Raw genomic sequence first — 21,229 nt, forward strand, 5'->3', positions numbered from 1 at the left:
ATGCTACCAGTGAAAATGAATGAGTGATTTTTACATTGTTAAAACATTAGAAAGTCATTAAAGAGACAGTGAGAACATTAGAAGGTCAAATTCAGAGAAAAGAGAGAAAACAGTGGTGAGGTCTGCAAGATAGACCTACACATCCATGGAAGAGGATGGTTTCTGTGGCTGAAGAAGACTTTCCAGGAGCTGGGCATGTGATTGTCCAAGTCTATCGTAAAGATAAGTGGCTGCAAAGTGCAGTGGTTTACACATTCACTTGATGATTGAAAGGTTCCAGGTTTGAATCCAGCCAGAGACACAAATCCCTTCAGGGTTTGTCTGGTGTGAAACTTTCCCACATCAAACATGCTGAGGATCCTGCTGTGGTGAACCCTTGTCACAATGGAGTAGCCAAAAGTAGTTTCTTCTTATTGTTCTGACATAAAAAGAAGATAAAAGCTGGTTAAAACTAGAGATGGCACGATACCACTTTTTTATGTCTGATACCGATACCGATATCATAAATTTGGATATCTGCTGATACCAATATGAATCTGATATAGTGTGTTTTTTAATCAATAAAACTTTTTTTTAATATCTTGCTGCATTTTGTATAAGTTCATACTCAAGTTTAAATAAACAACAACACTAAAGCTATTCTGTTATACCTGTATGTAAAAAAATACACTGCACCCAAAATATTTCATAGTTCAGCAACACTGATCAATCTAATAAAGTTAAACCTACTCCATCCTTCCTATTCTGGTATTTTAAAGAGTACTTAGCCGAAATATTAAGCAACCTAACTAATAGGGTTGCAAACTCCCAGCAAAAGAAAACAGGGAACCACCACCCACCCTCCACCTCATGATGCTTAATCGATGTAATCAACTTTAATTTGATGCAGTGTGGAAAAAAAATGCACAGAATTAAATTATTTTTCAAGAATAATTAAATAGATTCAACATCTTTCTTCAACAGAATTGCAGACTGCACAGATGGTATCTTCCCAAAGGAAAAAGTATTATAGCTTACTAGGGTATATTAGACTTAACAGTTACTATATACAGTAATGGACTTCTATACATTTTACATCAGATTAAAACTTTGGGTGTAAGATTCAGATAATTATTTATTAAAAGCTAGACATTTTAAATGAGAATAAGAAAGAAAAGTATGTCTTTGTGCCCCCTTTTCCCTGTTAATGCCCTATCGGGGCATTAACAGTGGACATGCATATTAGATTGTTTTTTAGTGAAATATAATCCCTCCAGAAAGGCAGGAAAAGCCCGGAAACTTACGTTAAAACTAAATATGTTCCCTAAAACGGGGACAGAGCTACAGACCCATGACAGCCTTACACAGGTAGCCAGCAGCTATGACCAGCACTACTTGTGGAGTTAATAAAAGGACAGGTAATGTTTGTCGCGCTGTTGCACACACAGCACGCTCGTTTGTTTCAGTTCGTCAGTTGCAACAAGACAGCTTACCAACGTGTACGTAATAAGCTAATACTCCTGTGTGCTACACACTACAGTGCACGCTGTACACCTACTTACTGGGTTTGTCGCATCAGTCTGTGTCTCTGAGTTAATTTGTGTTTCTCCTACAGCTCCGGACCGCAAAAAATGCGCGTGCTCTTTGTGAGCTCGTTCCCGGCTCGTAACCAGCGCGTTCTGCCGTCGAGGGCGATCATTGGTTAAATGTGATCATGTGACTGATGCAAGCCAGATCCTTTTATTTAGCAAAACTATGATTAATAGTTAAATATTATTGTTGAGGGGCACAGACAGGACTCCGCACGCACACACACATAAAAAAAATAATAAATAAATAAAAAAAATTTAAAAGTTGCCTCAACAAAAGGGCACTTTGGGCACTCATCAGGAAAGGGGCGGGTGCTCAAGCCCCTCTAGCCCCCCCCTCTGCACGTCCCTGTATATATATATATATATATATATATATATATATATATATATATATATATATATATATATATATATATATATATACTATGTGTGTATGTATGGATGATCATTTAAGAAAGAAAACGATGTGTGTGTGTGTGTGTGTGTGTGTGTGTGTGTGTGTGTGTGTGTGTGTTTCTTTCTTTTCCCGCAGGACAGATACCGAGCATGCCCACACCCACGGAACACCTGTGGGCGTAACGGATTTTGACAGGTAAGCACGTTTCTTCACCGTCATGCTCGCACTGTCCCTATAGGCTGTTGGTCATGTTATAACATCTGCACGCACCGCGAATTGCTACATGTTGGAAGAATTCTATCAGAACAAAAAACAAAACAAAACAAAAAACAATTAAGGAGGGAGCTGGACTTCACTGACTAGTCGGCTGCTGGCCCGACAGTCTTGCAAAGCTCGGTTTGTGGCCTCACAGTCGGACAGTTAGGAAACAATTGGGTAACATTTAGGTAAGCTCGTGCACATCTGCATGACACGGTCCCCAGCCCGTCACTCCAGAAACTCGGGGACTTGTGTCAGTTTTACCATTAGGTAAGCTCTCTGCACAGCAGCATGGCAGACTCTCTGTGCAGACTCTTCCATTCCTCCACAAAGACCACTTCAAAAACTGTAGAAGAGCGTGGCAAGTGGGGCAGCAAAAAGGAGTCCATCCTGTCTGTGGCCGGTGCTATTATTGGACTTGGCAACGTGTGGAGATTTCCATATCTTTGCTACAAGAATGGCGGGGGTGAGTATTTCTGTTATTCTCCCCCTTACTTAACCAAAGTGCAGTGCGATGTCTGAACCTCCGAAACTCTTTGTTCCCATAATAAAAAACAGAGAGAGAGAGAGAGAGAGAGAAGAAACAGAATGACCAGTAGACTATTGTTTTATTAATCGCAGATGACTTTTTCTTGGTTGGGGGAGGGTCTAATTAGAGGATGAAAAACATATTAAATGGTTGATAAGCAGCTTAGTTTTCATCCCCGTTTCCTTCTGTCCCACAGGTTATTGAAAAAAAAAATACATTGCCAGATTTATTCTGTTTTTTTATTACAAAGAAAGTTGCTTTCGCCTTTTTTTCTAGCCTAATTTGAATTTTACTGATTAATCTGCAGAGTTTTAGGCGCATGACAGAAGCAAACAACAAAAAGTGCGCTGGATCAATGCAACAGTGTTTTGGAACAGGGCAGCAAGTTTACCAATCAGAACAAGTTACAAAGTAAACGCCATGTGATGATCTCAGTGTAATAAGGAGTAAAGTAAGTAAAACATCCCGAAAGTCGTTATATTAGTAAATGTTTACACGAGAAGCAGTCGGTTAAACCATCGTAACAAATGCCACTGGTATATGAAGCTGGACTAGAAAACAAGCTCAAGAACCGCCTTTCAGTCAAAGCGCAGGGCGTGGAGCCGAAGTCAGCGTGGTTTTCACGAGCCAGTCTCAGCGGAGACTACACACCTGTTACGTAACGCAGTACCAAACCGCTGCGGTGCGCAGAAAGTCCCACAGTGCATACTTTTCGCATACGGAGCTTATTATCACCACTACTGGCGCACATCCCAGGACTGCTCCTCACCAGAAAACAGTCTGTCCACACGGATGCACAGACCGTGGAGCTGCTCGTTATAGTGTCGTTAGTTATACCAGGGGCGATTCCAGGATCAGAGCTTTGGGGGTGCTGAGCACCCAGAGAGTTGCCCAGCCAGGCAAGATAAACCTGTCTCTGTCAGTCCCTGCATCCTTAAATGTTGTCCCGACTCCCGAGTTCTCTCTGACTGTCACTTTGGTGCATTTAAACCCCTGTTCCTCCCTGTCCTCATTGTCTGTTGTCTTCGTCTCCGTTATCAGTCATCATAATTTTACCATCTCTGTGCAAGTCTGCAAATTTCTTTATTAAATCATACGATTCTTAAATTCATCAAGTCTCTCTGTGCCTGTGTCCTCGTCACAAAACATGACATCACTGTTTTGTACATTTTAACACAATTTAATCCCCACAGTTGTGAAAGAAAAGCAAAACACTTTGCCTGTAACAAAACCATCAAATCTGATAAAGGTTATTTAAATGCTGCAAAAGAAGAATGGATTGGAATAGAAAAAAATACATATCCCAACCTTAATTACTCGGGGAGAATAATGAGTGATGCTCATAGTGAGTAAAAAGTAAACTGAGTGCATTTTATGGACAGAGATTCACTTTTATTGTGTATGTATAATATAATACAGATACATTAAAAAAACACTCCCAAAACAGAATAAATTATTACAAATAAATTATTACAAAATATTAATAAAAACTATAAAAATGGAGGCAACTTTGCCTGTGGTAGAATGTATACAATGACAACAAATCTTTATTGCAGATACTAATTTTACTAATTTAATAATAATAACTTTGTGTTGTAAGATTTATGATGTTCATGCTTTCATAGTGGTACTTAGGAGAGCTTGACATTTTTTCTCAGGTGGTACACACTGTAAGAAGTTTGAGAAACACTGATAAGTGTATGTGTGCTTTTGGAAAACATTTAAAGCTGCTGTACAGAATCTTTGAAACAAGATTAAAACATTTTTAGAATATAAACAGAGCATCTGCTTCTCTTTACAGCTCCTCACTCCACCAGGGCTGTTTGGCACTTTCTGATAGTGTGCAAATGTGATGTACGTACTGCGGCAGTCATACAGGCAACTGGACGGTCGAAAAGTTGGCCTACCTATTACTGTCTGAGGTTTTAGTAGAGTTGTGGCTGAACCACATAAAAATATATCATTAATTTTAATCTCCCCAATCAATTATAATGTTATGTTGGAATGTTGTTAAAGAGGGACAAAAATGTTTCAACCCAGTTTGTTTTGCAGATTCTGTATAGCAGCTTTAATATAGGGAGAACACAACTTCCAGATTGTGTGAGTAAAATCAGTTTTTTTTTCCTCTTTGTCAGTTTAACAGTTTCTGTTGTGCCTGTCACTGTTCCCTGTCTGTTTTCTTACCTGGTTCTTCCTGACCTTGTACTTTCTCTCCCCTCTTTCCTCTCTCCCTCTTTGGACTGACAATCATACACAAATAGATTGTATTCAATTAGATGAAAAATTACATTAATATGAAAAAAATTCTATTAAGATCACTAACAAAAAGTCCTCTCTCAGTCTACTTTCAACCAAAAGGCAAATAACTAAACCACATGAACATCTAATAAAAGATATAAACATTGAAACACTGATCCAACATTATTCTTGATTGATGGATCATTTGATTTTACACTTTTACCTGAATGTGGCTCCTTTTTTTGAAAAAACCTCCTTATATCCATTATGAACCTGGCTGTCTCTCTGTACACAAACACACACTCACACAACAGGAGTTATAAGGTTAATGGGCATTCAGTCAGTTAGCTAGTTAGTATCCATTTCAAAGAGGACAGTGGTAACCAACAGTAGGCTGCAGACAATTTAAAGTTTTAGATTTTAAATAGGCTGTATACATTTCAATGGGAGCAACAGGACGATCAAAAGTTGCTGAATTTACTACAGAGAAGGACGGATTGTAAGGTAGCAAACATTGTTGGAAAACACGTTTTCAACACTGCAGGTTACCTGGTGTAATGCTTTTCAGCTAAAAAGAAACATGGTCTGACTCCTACCTAACTAAGAGTAACTGAAGGTTAAACGCAGCTAACATGTCCTTTTTAAGTCAGGCACTTACACCCCCACTCCGCTGCGTCTCAGCCACCATGCTCTGGCAGCAAGAGCCCTAGAGCCAGAGTAGGGGAGAGGCGAGCTGGAACAAACCATTTTGGGAGGGGGGTTATCTATACTTTTGTTGTTAAAATTTTATGTCTCAAACAAGTACAGTACTGTATACTTTTTATATTTTTAGTAGTGTGTCACACAAACAGCGAATGTTCTAAAAAAAAAGTAAGAAATCTTTGGGGGTGCTTTGATTCATTTTGGGGGTGCTGAAGCGCCCCCCAAAAATGGGCTAAAATCGCCCCTGAGTTATACACAGTAGTGGTTTTAGATACGGGCGACACGGGCGGTTCCCGGGGCGGCATCGTGGTGGGGGGCGGCATCACGGGCATCGGCAAAAAAAAATGCTCGTACTCATGCTGCCCCAACGTCAGCCAGGGAATGGCATAGGCACCGATCGGTTTTCTATCGCCCATTTGCTGGGTGTAAGGGCGCCCTCCGTTTGCCAGGTGCGCCTGCTGCTTGCGGCACAGGGAGGAGAGGGCGGGGCGGTAGGGGATTCTCTGGCTGGAGCAGCATCTAATAATAATCAACTCACAAAATAAAAACAAAATAAAAATAAACCAACAAACACGAAAACACCAGACATTATGATACAGAGTCAAAGGAGCTTGCAAAGAAAAGCGTCTGGACTTCTTTAAGTTATTATGATACAGACTTATAATTTGCACCGATGTTTTTTCGAAATTCTGTACACGAAAAGTGAGCGCGAGAGCCCTCGGTGCGCCTGCTCGCTGCTGAAGCCAAAGTAAACTTTATTCTCATCTCCGCTACATACAGTCCAGTATATAGAGAGACGACGAGGCTCCAGTTACAGCAGTGCAAGTAAACAAACAATATATATAAGAAGAGTAAGAAAATAAATATACACTTTAGGACTCGGGGTAAAGGGATCAATAACAATTTAAAATTTAAAATTTACAGTTTGATGATTTAAAGTCTCACACACAACCCGTCGAAAGGAGAGGGGGCCCGGCTGCTTCCAAATAGAGCACATTTCATTTATAATGTTGTAAATCCAAGCCCATTATCTATTCATGATATGAATCCTGGGTTGTGTGAAATCTCAGAAATGCACCCTAGACAAAGTGAATCTGTGAACTAAGGTGTTGGTCTATTAGGTTATGTTGTGGTGATCCTCGAGTTGAGGGATGGGTGTTCATACTGGAGTGCAAAATGAAAACCAATGGAAGATGGACAAGAAAAGTTCAAAGCCATCAGGTGCTCAGTTTAGAAAAAAGAGAAAAGAAGAGGAGAAACAAGCAAAAGATGCAGGTATGCAGATAATGGCAGGTCATCCTGAAACAATCGGAATCAGAATACTTTATTAATCCCTAAGGAAATTATGTGGGTTACAGTTGCTGCAAGAAGAAATGGTAAAAATAGCAACAGTAACAGACTAAACTCCAAACAATACATTATGTTACAGATTTTAATATTAATTAGTCCTTGTCAATTGTTGATTTGTCCTGTTCTCATTGTATGACGAATTATGATGGCTGTTTGGTGGCTATTTGCATACTATGCATACTCTCTCTCTCTTCACATGTGTGTGTGTGTGTACAACAGATTTATGTGGGTAAATGAAACAAAATTTGTCATCAGAGGATGAAAGATGAAGAGCTTTGGCAGTATTTTCTAAACCAGCGGTCCCCAACCTTTTTTGCGCCACGGACCGGTTTATGCCCAACAATATTTTCATGGACCGGCCTTTGAGGTGTCGCGGATAAATACAACAAAATAAAACTAGTACCGGTACCGAAAAAAAGAAAATTTATTCATAACACACGTGAAAAGACCCAGGAAAACCAAGTAAACGATGAAAACGATAACAAAATAACGCTGAAAACCGATAAAACCCCTGAAAACTATACATTTCACACCTGAGCCTCAACTCTTGCGGCCCGGTACCAAACGACTCACGGACCGGTCCGAGGCCTGGGGGTTGGGGACCGCTGTTATGTATGTATGTATGTCAATTTTAATGAGATTTATAACAAGAAGAGGAGCGATTTGGCACCAAAAACAGGTTCTGTGCCTCGACAGCTGCAAATATTAATCTCAAAGAGGGTTAAAGGCCACATTTACCAGCAAGTTTACTTCAGCTGCCAGAAAGGTGTGAAAGAATGTGTTCTTTGACACTTCAGTAAATTACTTACAGCTCTTTCTGCTGCCTTCCCTCCAGAAATACATGATACTTTCAGATTTCAACATGTAAGCTAAATCAAACCCAGCCTGTCCCGTCTCAGGAACAGGAGCTGCAGCCCAGGAGTCTTGACTTTGCCTTTTTTTAAAATGTTAAATAAAGCCAGGTTGGCAGAGTACAAATTTGTTAAACTGGACACTTTAGAACAGGATCTCAAGAGCGACTGGGTTTCTAAATCTACCCGCAAGCTTGACTTGCTGTATCACCTTTGTTTACTTGTTATACCTAAAAAATGTTGAAGAGTTTAAATTTTTAGAGGTTACCTTAGGTTTCACCCTTACATTAAGAAATCAAGCCTAACACAAGTGGTGTTTCAAATAGATCCCACAGGTGTATCTGCTAAAAAATCTCAGCCTCAAGGTCAGGGGTCAGAAGTCAAGTTTTCTAAAAATCTTGTGGATATGATAACTCAAGAAGGAAGTTACCTAACATTTTGAAATCGATACCACAAGTGCATTTACTAAAAATCTCCAACGAGTTCGAATCTCAGTGACCTTGAACTAAAGGTTAGAGGTTAGAGGTCAAGTAGTGATACCACAGGTGCATCTATTAGCAGGCTGTGCCACAGCCAGTATTTTAATTGTTGTATAATTCTGTATGTCTGATTAACACTTTGATACATTTTGCATAATTTTCCATTTGTCAGCATGTGTATCTGTTACGGTTTGGAGGAGGACTCAAGCACAGGACTCCGGTTCTGATGCTCACAAGAAGGATTTATTTACAAGTCACCAGGTGTATATACAAGAATGTGCGGGGGGGTGTTATATACAGCTGAGTGGGGGGAGAAGGGGTCTCCAGGGAAGTCCAAGGGAAAGCACGCGTTCTTCAGAATATCCACTCACACGATCACAGGCTCACACTCCGACACTGCCACACGGGAATCACACGGGGAAAAATCCAGGAAGCTCTGTAGACAGGGAGACAGGGTTAAGAACGACGCACAGAGGAAAACACTCTTAACTAAACTTGTTGTAGCTTGACTTCACTAACGCGTGGTAGACAACGATCCAGCGACGAACAGCAGTCACCTCCTGGCTTAAATGCTGCTCCAGGTGTCTCATCTCCCGAGGGCGTGGGCTGAGGGCGTGAACCCACAGTGAGTTCTGCCCCGGCGAGAGAGAAGAGGAAGAGAGAGAGAGAAACAGAGAGGGCTGATCAGCGTGCAGCTGATCCGCCTGGCCGTGACAGTATCTGTAGGTATGCATGTATGTATGTGTGCTTGCACATGCATGTAGGTGTGAGTCTTGGCGTGTCTCTGCTGATAGACTTTATAAATCCGTCTCTCTGGACAGCAAATGGAATTGAGCTAACAGCTGAATCAGATAAAGAGCATTGATCCCCTTGTGTGATTCATTAAACAGTTAAACTGAAAGATACTATTTTGCTTGGTTATCAGGAGGATATAATGTCGTTACTGTATTTCATCCCTGTTATTTTAACTGTTAACATTTGCTGCCCTCAAAGCAGAGCCAATCCATATGTTGTTTACTGTTTATTTTTTCCTACCTCTAGGTGCTTTCTTAATTCCTTATGTCCTGTTCCTTGTGACCTGTGGCATACCTCTATTTGTGCTGGAGACGGCACTGGGCCAGTACACCAGTCAGGGGGGGATCATGTGCTGGAGGAAGGTCTGCCCCTTGTTTGAAGGTGAGCTAACCACTGGGATTGTGGTGAAGCAGATCAATGAAGAAAAACTGAGGGAATGCAATGTTAACAGTTATGTTGTTTCCAGGCATGGGATACACCAGCCAAATGATCATTTTCTATGGAAGTATCAGCTATATTGTGATTTTAGCCTGGGCTTTTCTCTACTTGTTCTCTTCCTTCTCTGGAGAGTTGCCATGGGCCACCTGTAATAACACCTGGAACACGGGTAAATTCAATTTTCTGTCCCACATATACATCAACAAATTACTGACTTAATTGGTAAATGAATTGGAAGTATGTAAAGATTTGATTGAAATGTTAATATGCAAATATTCACACAACTATACATTTATGAAATACTAAAGCTAATGTTCACAATATTTAATGCAGTATTCACTTGTTGATGTGTCAGCAGAGCGTGTTTAACAAGATTTTGATACATTTCAGATCGTTGTGTAGAAATTAACAACTACAATACTACTGCCAACTGGACATCACCTGTGAATGCATCATCTTCTGTTTTAGAGTTTTGGCAGTAAGTCACAAATCAGAGATAATTTGTTAACAATCCTCAATATTGTTTCAAAATGTATGTAAATTCAGATACGTATATTACATGCATTACATGGCTGTTAGCATTAATGGTAATTAATGGTAATTTATCATGTAGTTTGGAGGGCTTCACATTCACTATATTAAGTAGACCTAGTTAGTACAAGGGTAGATCCATTTTTTTTGCCTTCAGAACTCCCTTAATTCTTTATACCATAGATTGAACAAGGTGCTGGAAACATTTCTCAGAAATTTGCACCACATCCCAAAGGTGCTGTATTGAATTGAGATCTGGGTACTGTGGAGGCCAGAGGGGTACTCAATGTCATATTCAAGAAACTATTTTGAGGTAATTAGAGCTTTGTGACATGGTGCATTATCCTGCTGGAAGCAGCCATCAGAAAACGGGCACATTGCGATCATAAAGGGATGGACATGATTAGCAACAAAAGTCAGACAGGCTGCAGTATTTGAACATCGCTCAATTCATGTTGTTTACGTCAGTTCATGTTGTTTACCATCTGAATGTGTGAGCAAAAATCAAAGCTCATCAAATCAGGCAAAACTTTTCTAGTCTTCAGTTGACCGACTCTGGTGAACTTACTGGAACTATAGCCTCAGTTTCCTGTTTGTAGGTGTTTGGAGTGGCACCCAGTATGGTCTTCTGCTGCTCTCCATCTGCTTTCATGTTTGATGCATTTTGTATTCAGATATGGTCTTCTGCACGCCTTGGTTATAACAACTAGTAATTAGGGTTACCAATTAGCGGTATTGGGGTATTGGCCTTGTTGATGACCTCTGGCATCAGCAAGCTAATGGTTTTCTTTGACCATTAGCTATAAACTGTGGATGGTGGCATAATCCCAGTAGATTAGCGGTTTCTAAAATACTCGAGCTACAACTGGCTTATCTGTAATCATGTTCAGAGTCATGTAATTCGCACTTCTTTCTCTTGTTGATGATCACTTTAAAGTTCAGCAGGTTGTTTTGACCACATCTAAGTGCATGAATGCACCGACTTGCTGCTATCCTGCTGGCTGATTAGATATTTACATTAATACAGTTGTACCTAATAAAGTGGCCAATGAGAGTAAGTGTCATTAATTATTGTTTTTCTCTGGCTTTAATTGCTATGATAAGGGACTATGATAACAGATCTTTTTTGCAAAACACTTATTTGCTACTATTTGATGAGTACTATAATAAGTATCATTTGATACTCATTATAGTATTCTGTGTATACTGACATATACTTTATAACACCAGTATAGTTTTTAAAGAATTTTACTTGACTTTTTAAAATGAGAAGTACAAATCTAGAGGAAATTATAGGTTAGGAGTAGTATGAAATGTCATGTGTCTGTTAAGCAGGGTTAAACTGTTATGACACATTTAGAATGTGTAGAACACCAAAACTAAATTAAAAATCTTACAGAAATATCCCACATTTTGATAAATGTTTAGTGTGAAGATGCTTTAGATACAAGTAGTAGGGTCTGTTACTTCTTTTGACATTTTGCTGTCAGTGTGTAGAGATCTACAAACTGTTAAACTGATGTCTCAGTCACTTTTTTGATGTTGCTCTGTTAGGGTGGAACGTAGTTGCCCCTGGCATTAAACACTTAATTTGACCATAATAACTGAAAACACCCATGTACTGAAGGTGTGAAGGGCTTTTAATTGCATGTTGAAGCTTGTGTCATTCTAAATAGTTTCATGAGCTTTAACTTCAACAGACCTTTCATGCCGAACCCAGTGACTTGTCAATCTATATGTAAGTACTTAAGTAGTCCACTGTGTAAGTATGCTGACATCAGTTTTCTAGCCACACTCACTGAATCTTCATTTTTAAAGTCTTTGTGAATTAACTAGATTCAAATTTTTACAAAAGAGTAGGTTTTACCCGACTACATACATTGGTTTAAAAGACCTTTCCATACACTGATAGTACGTCTTCTTTCAGGCGTCGGGTGTTGAATATATCCAGCGGCATAGAGAACTTGGGAACCATACAGTGGGACCTTTCTCTGTGCCATCTTCTAGCCTGGGTCATCTGCTACTTTTGTGTTTGGAAGGGAGTAAGATCCACGGGAAAGGTAACACTAAAAGGAAAAATGTTGAGTCGCATTTTATACCCTCAGCAGTTTTCAGCAGTTGTCACTGGCTTTCAGGTTCTTCAGGGAATCATTCAGATTCATTTCATGTTGCACAGTGTCTTTGTAGCTGTTGCCAATTTTATTGTGAAAATCTAATTTTCATTTATTTGGAGTTTTCTAGAGATAGACAGATGTTTTGCATACTTTCTAATCTGGATTTGTAAACTTTTAGGCACACCTGTTTCCTCAATTTCCCTTCACGACCTTTGTATATCCGTTAGTTGTGTAAGCATGAAATTACATCACCTACTGACATAAAATGCGGTTAAGTTGTTGTGTAGTGAGGCGAGATGATCAGTGGCTGCTGTTATAAAAATCCCAAATTGTTTCGGTACTGAGCTCAAATTACTTACTTGCTACTACTTGTTCTCAGAGTGATTAAGGTGTGGTGTGAAGAAAAATGAAATGATCAGAACTCCCAGACGTCCACTGCTTTTTTTCCCCCTTCAGGCTGCCGCCATGGCAGTCGTTCAGTCTCACATTTGCACATGCCTGGCTATCATACAGTATATTCGAACCACACCACAACACATAACAGCCGAAGTTGGCACAAAAGAGGGTTATGAAAGCAAGTTTTGCAACTGTTATGGACAATACAGCCTCCTTTTAATAAACAAAGGAAAATATAGCAATATTATATTCTTGTACTTCTTTATGTTATTTCTTGGTCTAATGTGTCGCACATGATTTAAATTCTGGTCATGGAAGTCGCAGTTAAATAAGAATGGTATTATGCATTTGGTGTTACCTCCAAAGACCAAATGCAAATATTCACACAACTGTGAATATTGTTCACAGTTGTGTGACTTGTTGAATAATATCTTGATGCTGACATTAACAGCATGGCCTCATCATAGCGTGTGGTCATAAACAAGTAATCCTTAATTTAAAACCTAATTTATTTTTTATATATATACAGGCAACATATTTCACAGCCACGTTCCCCTTTGTCCTGTTAATCATGCTGTTTGTCAGAGGAATGACCCTTCCTGGAGCCTTCCATGGTATCAAGTACTACTTGTATCCCAATCCTGAACGGCTCGCTGACCCACTGGTATGATTCAGCCTCATTTCTTAATCGTGTCAGACATTTCTGCAGCGGTGTTTATGAACTAATAACTTGGTTTACAGGTCTGGATGGATGCTGGAACACAAATATTTTATTCTTATGCCATATGTTTGGGATGCCTAACTACACTTGGGAGCTACAACAAGTACAACAATAACTGTTACAGGTGAGCTCCTCACGAAGATGTGACAAACATTTTAGTTTGTATGTCAGTGGCTGTCTCCAAATACTTTGCCACTAAATGTGTTTACAGCAGCTTTCTTACTTTCTGAAAGGCTTTAGCACTGGTCTAAGTAAATAACACATCAAGAAAACACATACTTGAAAATGATTTTGATTACAGCCCTTGTAATATGTGCATCCATTACCCCTTCTATTTTTATTAACCTTTAAGCACAGGTAGACATTCAGTCACCGTACAAAGCACTTTTCTATCTTACTAACCTCTTAAAGCACTTTAGACTACAGATCACATTTTAATCACACATTCATGTAGTGCTTTATTCCATGCACTTTATTATTTATGTATTCTATGGGCAGACTCCAGTAAAACCATACTGGATTACTGGCGACCGCAGTCCTTGTTTTTTGCTCTCAAGGAGATCCCTGAGAATCTGTAGCAGCTGTAGAACTGGTTTATAAACATCTGCACTGAACTCACTAAGGCTGCAAAGAAAAGCAATCTGTGCCGAGAAGCACCTTGTTAACTGAATTAGCACCTCAAGCACTACCGCAAACAGAATATTAACCAGTGGGTAACAATGAAAGTGTTTCCCACAGCCCATTATCTTTTTGTTGTCTTAAAGAAAATAGTGACATTATGCTTTCTTTCTGATTTGCAGAGACTCCTTTTATCTTTGTTTGTTGAACAGCGCGACCAGCTTCATGTCAGGCTTTGCCATTTTCTCAGTTCTGGGTTACATGTCGCAAAAGCAGGGTGTCGACATTGCTACAGTCGCTGAGTCAGGTACGGATGTCAGTCTGAAAAGTATTTGAGTCTGGCTTTTTTTTTTTTTTTACCTCATCCATTATGCAAAAAATAAAGACAGATTAACATGAAAGCTTGTGATTTAGTTTCAAAGTTGATCCAAGTACAACTCTGGACACAAGAATTTTTAAAAGAGCTTCTTTAACACTGCAAGCAGATTAGTTCTTTCACACAACACATGCATCAAATTGAAAAAAGAGGAAAATGTCATCTAAATGTTCTCAAGATAATATCATGAACTCAGCTGGATCCAGCAGCTCAGTTCATGGAAGCAGTTTTCAGCCTTGGTCGAGGTGTATGAGCTCTTATTTTTCATTTTTATAGTTAGGATTTTTAGACTTAAATTTTAAAATTATCCACAAGCATACAGGATCAGCTCTGGCACTACTGACTTTGACAATATAAGGCATGATGCTGGGGAATTTTCACAAGCATGGAATGATTGTCCCTTATTTCCCAAGACTTGGAGCAGCTTGTGCTTGTAATACTGAAATGTCTGTACTCCATGCTGTGTAGTGTGTGCTCAACTACTGCCAACCAAAATTGAGTAAGAATGCCACCCAGGGTTTCTGTAGTCAATAACAACCCCAACACATGAATGCAGCACACATTTTATTATCAGATGGTCTGTCAGTCAATATCATAGAGCAATATTTGTATTTTTGACCATCAGGCTGTTCTATTTAGCAGTAGCAATAATTAGTTATTGTTAATATTTCTTCCCTCACACCCAACTGGTCACAGCAGATAGCCGCCCCTCCCCTGAGTCTGCTTCTGCCGAAAGTTTCTTATCATAAAAAGGACGTTTTTCCTTCCCACTGTTGCCAAAGCGCTTGCTCATAGAGGGTCAAATGATCGTTGTAGTTTTTTTCCTTTTTTCTCTGTATTATTGTTGAGTCTTTACTTTAAAATATTAAGTGCCTTAAGGACACTGTTGGAAACATAAACCTAATGCATCTATCTTTCCCGGCTGTTGTTTTGAACTACTATGTACAAAAAAACACTACTATTATGGAAAATGTTGTTTTCCATTAACTACAACCTGCTTTCTGGAGGCATATTGCATCCCTCAAGGGACTATGCATGCCTTTTCTATCTACATAAAGTACACCGTCTTTCAAGGTTTTACATTTCAGTAAATTTAAAAAAGGCAGAAGCAGTGTATGAAAAACTAAGTGGACTGAATGTTTTATTAGCTTGTGGAACCATCTTTAGCAGGAATAACTGAAGCAGTTGTTTTCTGCATTACTTTATCGGTTTCTCGCATCATTCTGGAGGAATCGTAGCGCTCCCTGCTTCTTAAAACATAGCTTCTCTTCACTGAGGTTTACGGACATTCATTTATTCGCAGCTCTCTTAAGGTAGCCACACAGCATTTCTGACTTCTTAATTTCAGCTTGAATTTAGGCCTATTTAAATGTATATAAGAAATCAGCACCTTACTGGTAATTCATTTTCTATTCCTACCATTTAACATGTTTCAGATTTATTTGATCCAATCTGCATTTCCTTAACAATTGTACAACTCCGTAATGATCATAAAGTTGTCATTTAGAGACACTTTGGCATCTGTTTCACTTTGTAGGTCCAGGCCTTGTTTTCATAGTCTACCCACAAGCTGTGACCCTGCTGCCTTGGCCTCAGGTCTGGTCTGTGTGCTTCTTTGCCATGATCATCTTGTTAGGAATAGATGGTCAGGTGAGTTGCAGTTTTTTTTTATATCTCCTAAGAAAATGTAATGCAGTATTGTTTTTTTTTTCTTCTGGTTAACTTACCTCGACACTAACCTGTCCTTGTGTAATTCTCAAGTTTGCAGGTCTTGAAAGCATCATGACCTCTTTGACAGATGTCTTCCCCTCCCATTTAAGGAAAGGATATCACAGAGAGCTTTATCTGATGCTGATCTGTGCGCTTTGCTATCTGTTTGGCCTGTTATTGGTGTCACAGGTGAGATGTTTAAAAACAGCATAATTATTATAACTTTCATGCCTGAAATTCATTTCATAAAAGTTGGAACAGTGGCAATGCAAGACTGGAAAAATGTAGTGCTACAAAAAAATGATGGTTGTGTAAATCTGAATATTTAATGGCATCTGCTTTTATATGGATCTTGTTCAGTGTTTTTGTAAATGCCCCAGGCTTGGTGGGCTTGGTATCACGGGTATAACAAAATGGAAATCAAAACAAGGGAAGCACAAAAATCACATGTCTGCATGTGCTCAGGGGAGTCTGGGTGTCCTGCGAGGACACTTCAGGTGTATGTGGTACTGGGCCCGTTGCTGTGGACTTTTAGTTCCTTCACAACAATAGTGAAACCCCGCTTTGAATTAATAGCAATGTCAGGTTTGGTGGGTGTTGAATTCCCTTTGTTTCTGATTCTGTTCAAAATTCTTATTAATACATTTGTGTGAGACATAATGGACTCATGATCACAACCTTGCTTTTTGTGTATGATGTGATCCTTCAGGCTTCATCAAGTGGCAGTTTGCTGGCAAATGGGGAGCAGCAATGATGAGAATTACCACCTTGAAGTCTGATTGGATTGGAATGCCTGCTCCAAGTTGGTTGGCATTGCTGCCACATGTAGAAAAGTTCAAGTACCTCAGGGTCTTGAGTGGGGAGAGTGGTAGGAACAGTGACAGGGATGTTCATAGCCTCACTTATAACCACGAGCTATGGGTTGTGGTCAAAAGGACAAGATTGGAAATAATTAGCAAAAATGGATGTACGTTGAAGGGCATCTGGGACTTAGGCTTACAGTTACAGAGCAGTTTGGTCAATTTGTAGGCAAGGTGTTTTTAGAAGGGTTAGGAAGGATGGCCCAGGCAGGACACAACAGAGTGATGGGGGTGTGGGAATCTCATCAACCCAGACCGGAGTGGAGAAGCGGCTGTCTTTCAAAACTGCAGCAAATGGTTTCTTCAGTTCACAAAGAGCATATTAACCTAATTAACCTAATTTATTGGTAAACATGCCCCTGTCTGGAGATTTATGAAATTTGTTGATGAGATTTTGTCCTAATGCTTCTTTTAGTATAATATAGAGTTCACTTTGCTTTCTAAGTTTGTAGGATATCAAAGTTGTTGATATACTAGATAATAAGTGTGAATAGCTTCAAGATTAACATGATGAATGTTTTAATTTTAGGCTGGTGCATACATTCTGCAGATCTTCGATCACTATGTTTGCAGCGGTCCTACTCTGCTGCTGATGGCAATTTTCCAGTCAGTTACGATTGGATGGATTTATGGTAAGACAAAATTATTATTGTTATAAAAGTCTTTGGTTTGTATGTCTTTTTATAGTGACGTCCTAATAGCTGTCCACTATTATTACCAAAATATATCTTGTAAATCTCTATACATGCTGTATATACATACACATGTAGGGCTGGATTTACAGCACAAAGCATTTTTGGTAATTTAAAAGCAACTGTCAGGACCTGCTAAAGAGGCACAGTATCAACTGAAAGATGGGGATGCAGGTTTTTTTGCTATTGAACTTATTGCATCTTATCGTATCTGCAGAAATCTTGAAATGTACTGAATTTAATGCAGACAAAAGCAGGTCTGTTTTCATACCTGATGCAGTGTTTTTTGGAAGATATTTGCGACATGTTATTATTTGCATAATCAGCACGAGTGGATAGCTGAATGGTGTGAGTCCCCAAGCCCCCCACACCCAGCCCTGTATCTTTTTTTCTTATATTTATCTTTCAAGGAGTCAGATTATCTTATTATATTTTTTAAGTTGTCTTGAATAATACTCCAGGCTTTCTGAAGGTATTTCAAGGTTTTTCTTTGGACGTTGGCTGTTTTCACTTATTGTCAGTCCAGTTCTTGTACCGGCCCATTTTCAGAGGAATGTTTTATTTTGTTTGTTAAACACATAACTCAAGGGATGAACTAGTGTTGTGTCTACAAATAAAATACAAGCAAATAACTGATTTTATATTGTATCTTCAGGCAAAAACATAATTTATTCCCTTTTCTTTGGTTGATTTTATGACAAAATAGCATAAAGTAGTATTTTTGTACCAACAAGGTGATTCTCAAAGACCTATTAGCTGAAAACCTGGCATATATTAGCATGGTATGCAGTGTGTCCTTAAAATAATTTGAGGAACCTGAACAATTGACAAAGACCTCCTCCTTAAAGGAAGCTGAGAGTTTACAGCCCATATTCACTGTATAACTCATTTGAAAAAGCGGTCATTGTAAAAACCTTAAAAATATAATTTTGTTGTGGGGAAATATTAAAAGTTAAACACAAGTTTCTTTCTAGTAAACTGTCTCTGTTCTAGGTGCCGATCGCTTCTACACCAACATTGAGGACATGATTGGATACAGACCTCTGTCACTGATCAAGTACTGCTGGCTCTATGCCACCCCTCTCATTTGCAGTGTAAGTTTCTAAAGCAGCTTCTGTAAACAGTTTATCAGTATGCTCTATTCTCATAAGATAAGATGAGATAAGCTTTATTAGTCCCACATATGGGAAATTCATCCCATAATGTTTATTATTTATATGTTTTCTTTTGAAGGGAACACTTATATTTTTGCTCCTGAGGTACACCCCTCTGAAGTTCAACAACACATACATGTATCCTTGGTGGGCTTACTGCATTGGCTGGTTCCTCGCGCTGTCGTCACTTTCTATGGTCCCAGTCACTATGATCTACAAACTGGCCAAAGGAAGAGGGAGTCTCTGGCAGGTCAGTGATGTTGTTAGTGTCGGCTGTTAGTGATAATAACTGATAATACCTGATAATAACTGACAATATTAATTCCTTTACCAAGCGTCTGAAGACCAGCTCCCAGCCTGCAAGTGATCTTCGAGGAATGGAAAAGGAAATGATAAATGTCCATGATTCACTACGTGCCCCAAAATAACTGTTCAGCCTTATTCACTGAAATGCAAATCTTTAAATGTACCTTTTAATTTGCGTTTTAAATAATACTTAAGGTGTGGGTCCTCTATTATGCACATATATGGTGGCTGGTATTAATATTTTTTATAAGGTGAAAGGGTCTATCTGAAGCACGAAATGTCTGAATATCTGTTAGAGGCTGAATGTATAAAATACTACACTGATATGGAGCCTCTGATATGACTTTAATTTGCATTTCAAATACCTCAAACCCTAACAATAACATTTTTACGTGACTTTTTACTTTAAACTCACTACGAACACACAGACGTTGAGATTGAAAAGAAACTTACAATTATTATTTATAGACCAACACAGTGAATAGAGATTTTAAAACTAGTGCTGTCGGCGTTAAATCTTGTTAGAATGACGTTAACACCATAACCGCATTAACGCAGCAAATTTCCGTTAACGCGCATCGCCATGGTGACAACGCGCCGTGCAGCCCCTCGCACCGTGACAAGTTTTTTTTTCTTTTTTAGAAACATAAAAGCAAGGTCTTTTAGTGTTTAAAAGTATTGAGCTGAAAACACATATTCACAGTTTAACACGTTTTTATGATGATCACTTTTTTAATGATTTCCTACATCAACTGCTACTTCTGTTGTGTTTTTGTGATGTTTCATGGAAATCTGGGTTATTTTAACACAACGTTTTTATATATTCATACAAATTGAAAAGTAAAAGGCTGTTTTTCTGTTCCTCTCTCAGTCAGAACCTGTTTTAAAAACTATATCTATCATCATTCTGGCATTAAGTTCTAAATACTTAAATAACATGGGGACCTGCGTAGAAACACCTTCATAACATTTAAAATGAAAAAGATTAGCTTCACTAAGCTTGTAGCTTTATTTTGGTTACAGCTACAACATACAAGATACAAAATGCTTTATAACATACGCATGAAAAATAAAAACTTACATTTCATAGAACAAAGGTCAACATTGCTACATGCTGACATGCTAAGTAATGCCAAGGATCGCACATCAAGTTTTCAGTGTTCTGAACCTTTTTTATGTTTATATTCCTATAGTTTTTTGGCTGAAATACACTGAATGTAAGCAACAGAGGTCAGTTTTGTTTTTGTTTTTTACTTCAGACTCCTTTAGTGCCCCCTCCTTTTTTAATTACCTGGAACTGAGGAGTAACTATGAAATTGTGTCCTTTGGAAAGATTTCTCCTTGACGTTTTCTGGTATGTGTTTCATGTTGCTTGTGCTACACACACATATCAGGAAACACTAGGCCTAACGATCCGTATGTATTTTAAGCATTCAGAGTATATTTCATGATATTCTTTTTTTTATCAACATGTATAATAAACCAAATAAATATTGCTCTTCAAGTCTGTCAAAAAGTGGTTAATGTTTGCTCCTTACATTTATAACTGAACTCCTACTTTTACTTTAAGGTGCATTGTATTTTCTTGGATTATTGTATTGGTTACAAGACTTTTTAAATGTGTCTTGATATTTGACCTTGAATTTGTATAATAAAATACTTTGGGGAATAATTTAGCTTTCACTGTGAAAGCTTTTCTGTAATTTAAGTGAATGTGTTGAGAGAGTGTGACAGATACAGACTCTATGGTGCAGGCCAATCCATGACTGATCAGTTTCCATTGTGTCTTTGGAGCATTGACAGATCGTTTGGGCTTGTTGTCATGCTAGAAAATAAAACTGTTGCCAATCACATGCTTTCTAGATGGCATTGCATGGTGGATGACAATCTGATGGCACCTTTCTGTGTTCATAATTACATTAATTTGAAAAAATCCCAAACAACTGGCTGAAATTCAGCTCCTCCAACATGCTTTACAGATGTTTGTAGACACTCGTTGTGTCTTTCCGGAGCTTTCATTTTACAGATACGCAGTAATCAATATTTGATTGATGCTGCTCGTCATTTAATTGCTCTCGTGGTTTTATTCTTGTTCCTTGCGGAGTTAAAACTTATAACCAATACACATTGTAATAATCAATTT

At 38.7% G+C, this 21,229-nt stretch overlaps 1 protein-coding gene and 1 long non-coding RNA gene across 5 annotated transcripts in view; one reads left to right on the forward strand and one right to left on the reverse strand.

The window, feature by feature from the left end:
* The window catches only part of LOC309707130, an 11,560-nt gene extending 2,150 nt beyond the window's left edge, over positions 1 to 9,410 (reverse strand). The window contains exons 1-3 of one of the 3 annotated variants that reach the window (XR_014276921.1): positions 5,217 to 9,410; positions 4,940 to 4,995; positions 140 to 418 (exon numbers count right to left, since the gene is read on the reverse strand). This is a non-coding gene — a long non-coding RNA (uncharacterized lncRNA). Of the gene's footprint in view, positions 1 to 139; positions 419 to 1,541; positions 1,764 to 2,700; positions 4,424 to 4,939; positions 4,996 to 5,216 lie in introns of those variants that run through there. The other 2 variants (XR_014276923.1, XR_014276922.1) reach the window with 2 other exon arrangements.
* Positions 2,127 to 20,937, forward strand: LOC309707127 (sodium- and chloride-dependent GABA transporter 2-like). 2 transcript variants are annotated; one of them, XM_082534260.1, is made up of 14 exons: positions 2,127 to 2,163; positions 9,417 to 9,551; positions 9,637 to 9,777; positions 9,999 to 10,086; positions 12,067 to 12,199; positions 13,179 to 13,313; positions 13,391 to 13,494; positions 14,171 to 14,295; positions 15,902 to 16,014; positions 16,126 to 16,263; positions 17,464 to 17,566; positions 18,620 to 18,720; positions 18,860 to 19,030; positions 19,116 to 20,937. In XM_082534260.1, exons 2-14 carry the CDS (start codon positions 9,518 to 9,520, stop codon positions 19,206 to 19,208), a joined length of 1,479 nt encoding a protein of 492 aa, XP_082390386.1. In that variant the 5' UTR covers positions 2,127 to 2,163; positions 9,417 to 9,517; the 3' UTR covers positions 19,209 to 20,937. The 2 variants fall into 2 exon arrangements, with proteins under 2 accessions (XP_082390386.1, XP_082390385.1); XM_082534259.1 differs by lacking the exon at positions 2,127 to 2,163 and adding an exon at positions 2,193 to 2,692.
* The last annotated feature ends 292 nt before the right edge of the window (positions 20,938 to 21,229 follow it).

The sequence above is a fragment of the Aulonocara stuartgranti genome, assembly GCF_965226115.1.
Source record: "Aulonocara stuartgranti genome assembly, chromosome: 5".
Classification (NCBI taxonomy): Eukaryota; Metazoa; Chordata; class Actinopteri; order Cichliformes; family Cichlidae; genus Aulonocara; species Aulonocara stuartgranti.

Excerpts from the sequence above, each read along its gene's own strand:
- LOC309707127 (XM_082534259.1), top strand. The coding sequence starts at position 2,518 with ATGGCAGACTCTCTGTGCAGACTCTTCCATTCCTCCACAAAGACCACT. Across the intron at positions 9,552-9,636 it reads GGTCTGCCCCTTGTTTGAAG|GCATGGGATACACCAGCCAA; the intron begins GTGAGCTAACCA and ends TGTTGTTTCCAG. Across the intron at positions 16,264-17,463 it reads GCCTGTTATTGGTGTCACAG|GCTGGTGCATACATTCTGCA; the intron begins GTGAGATGTTTA and ends TTTTAATTTTAG.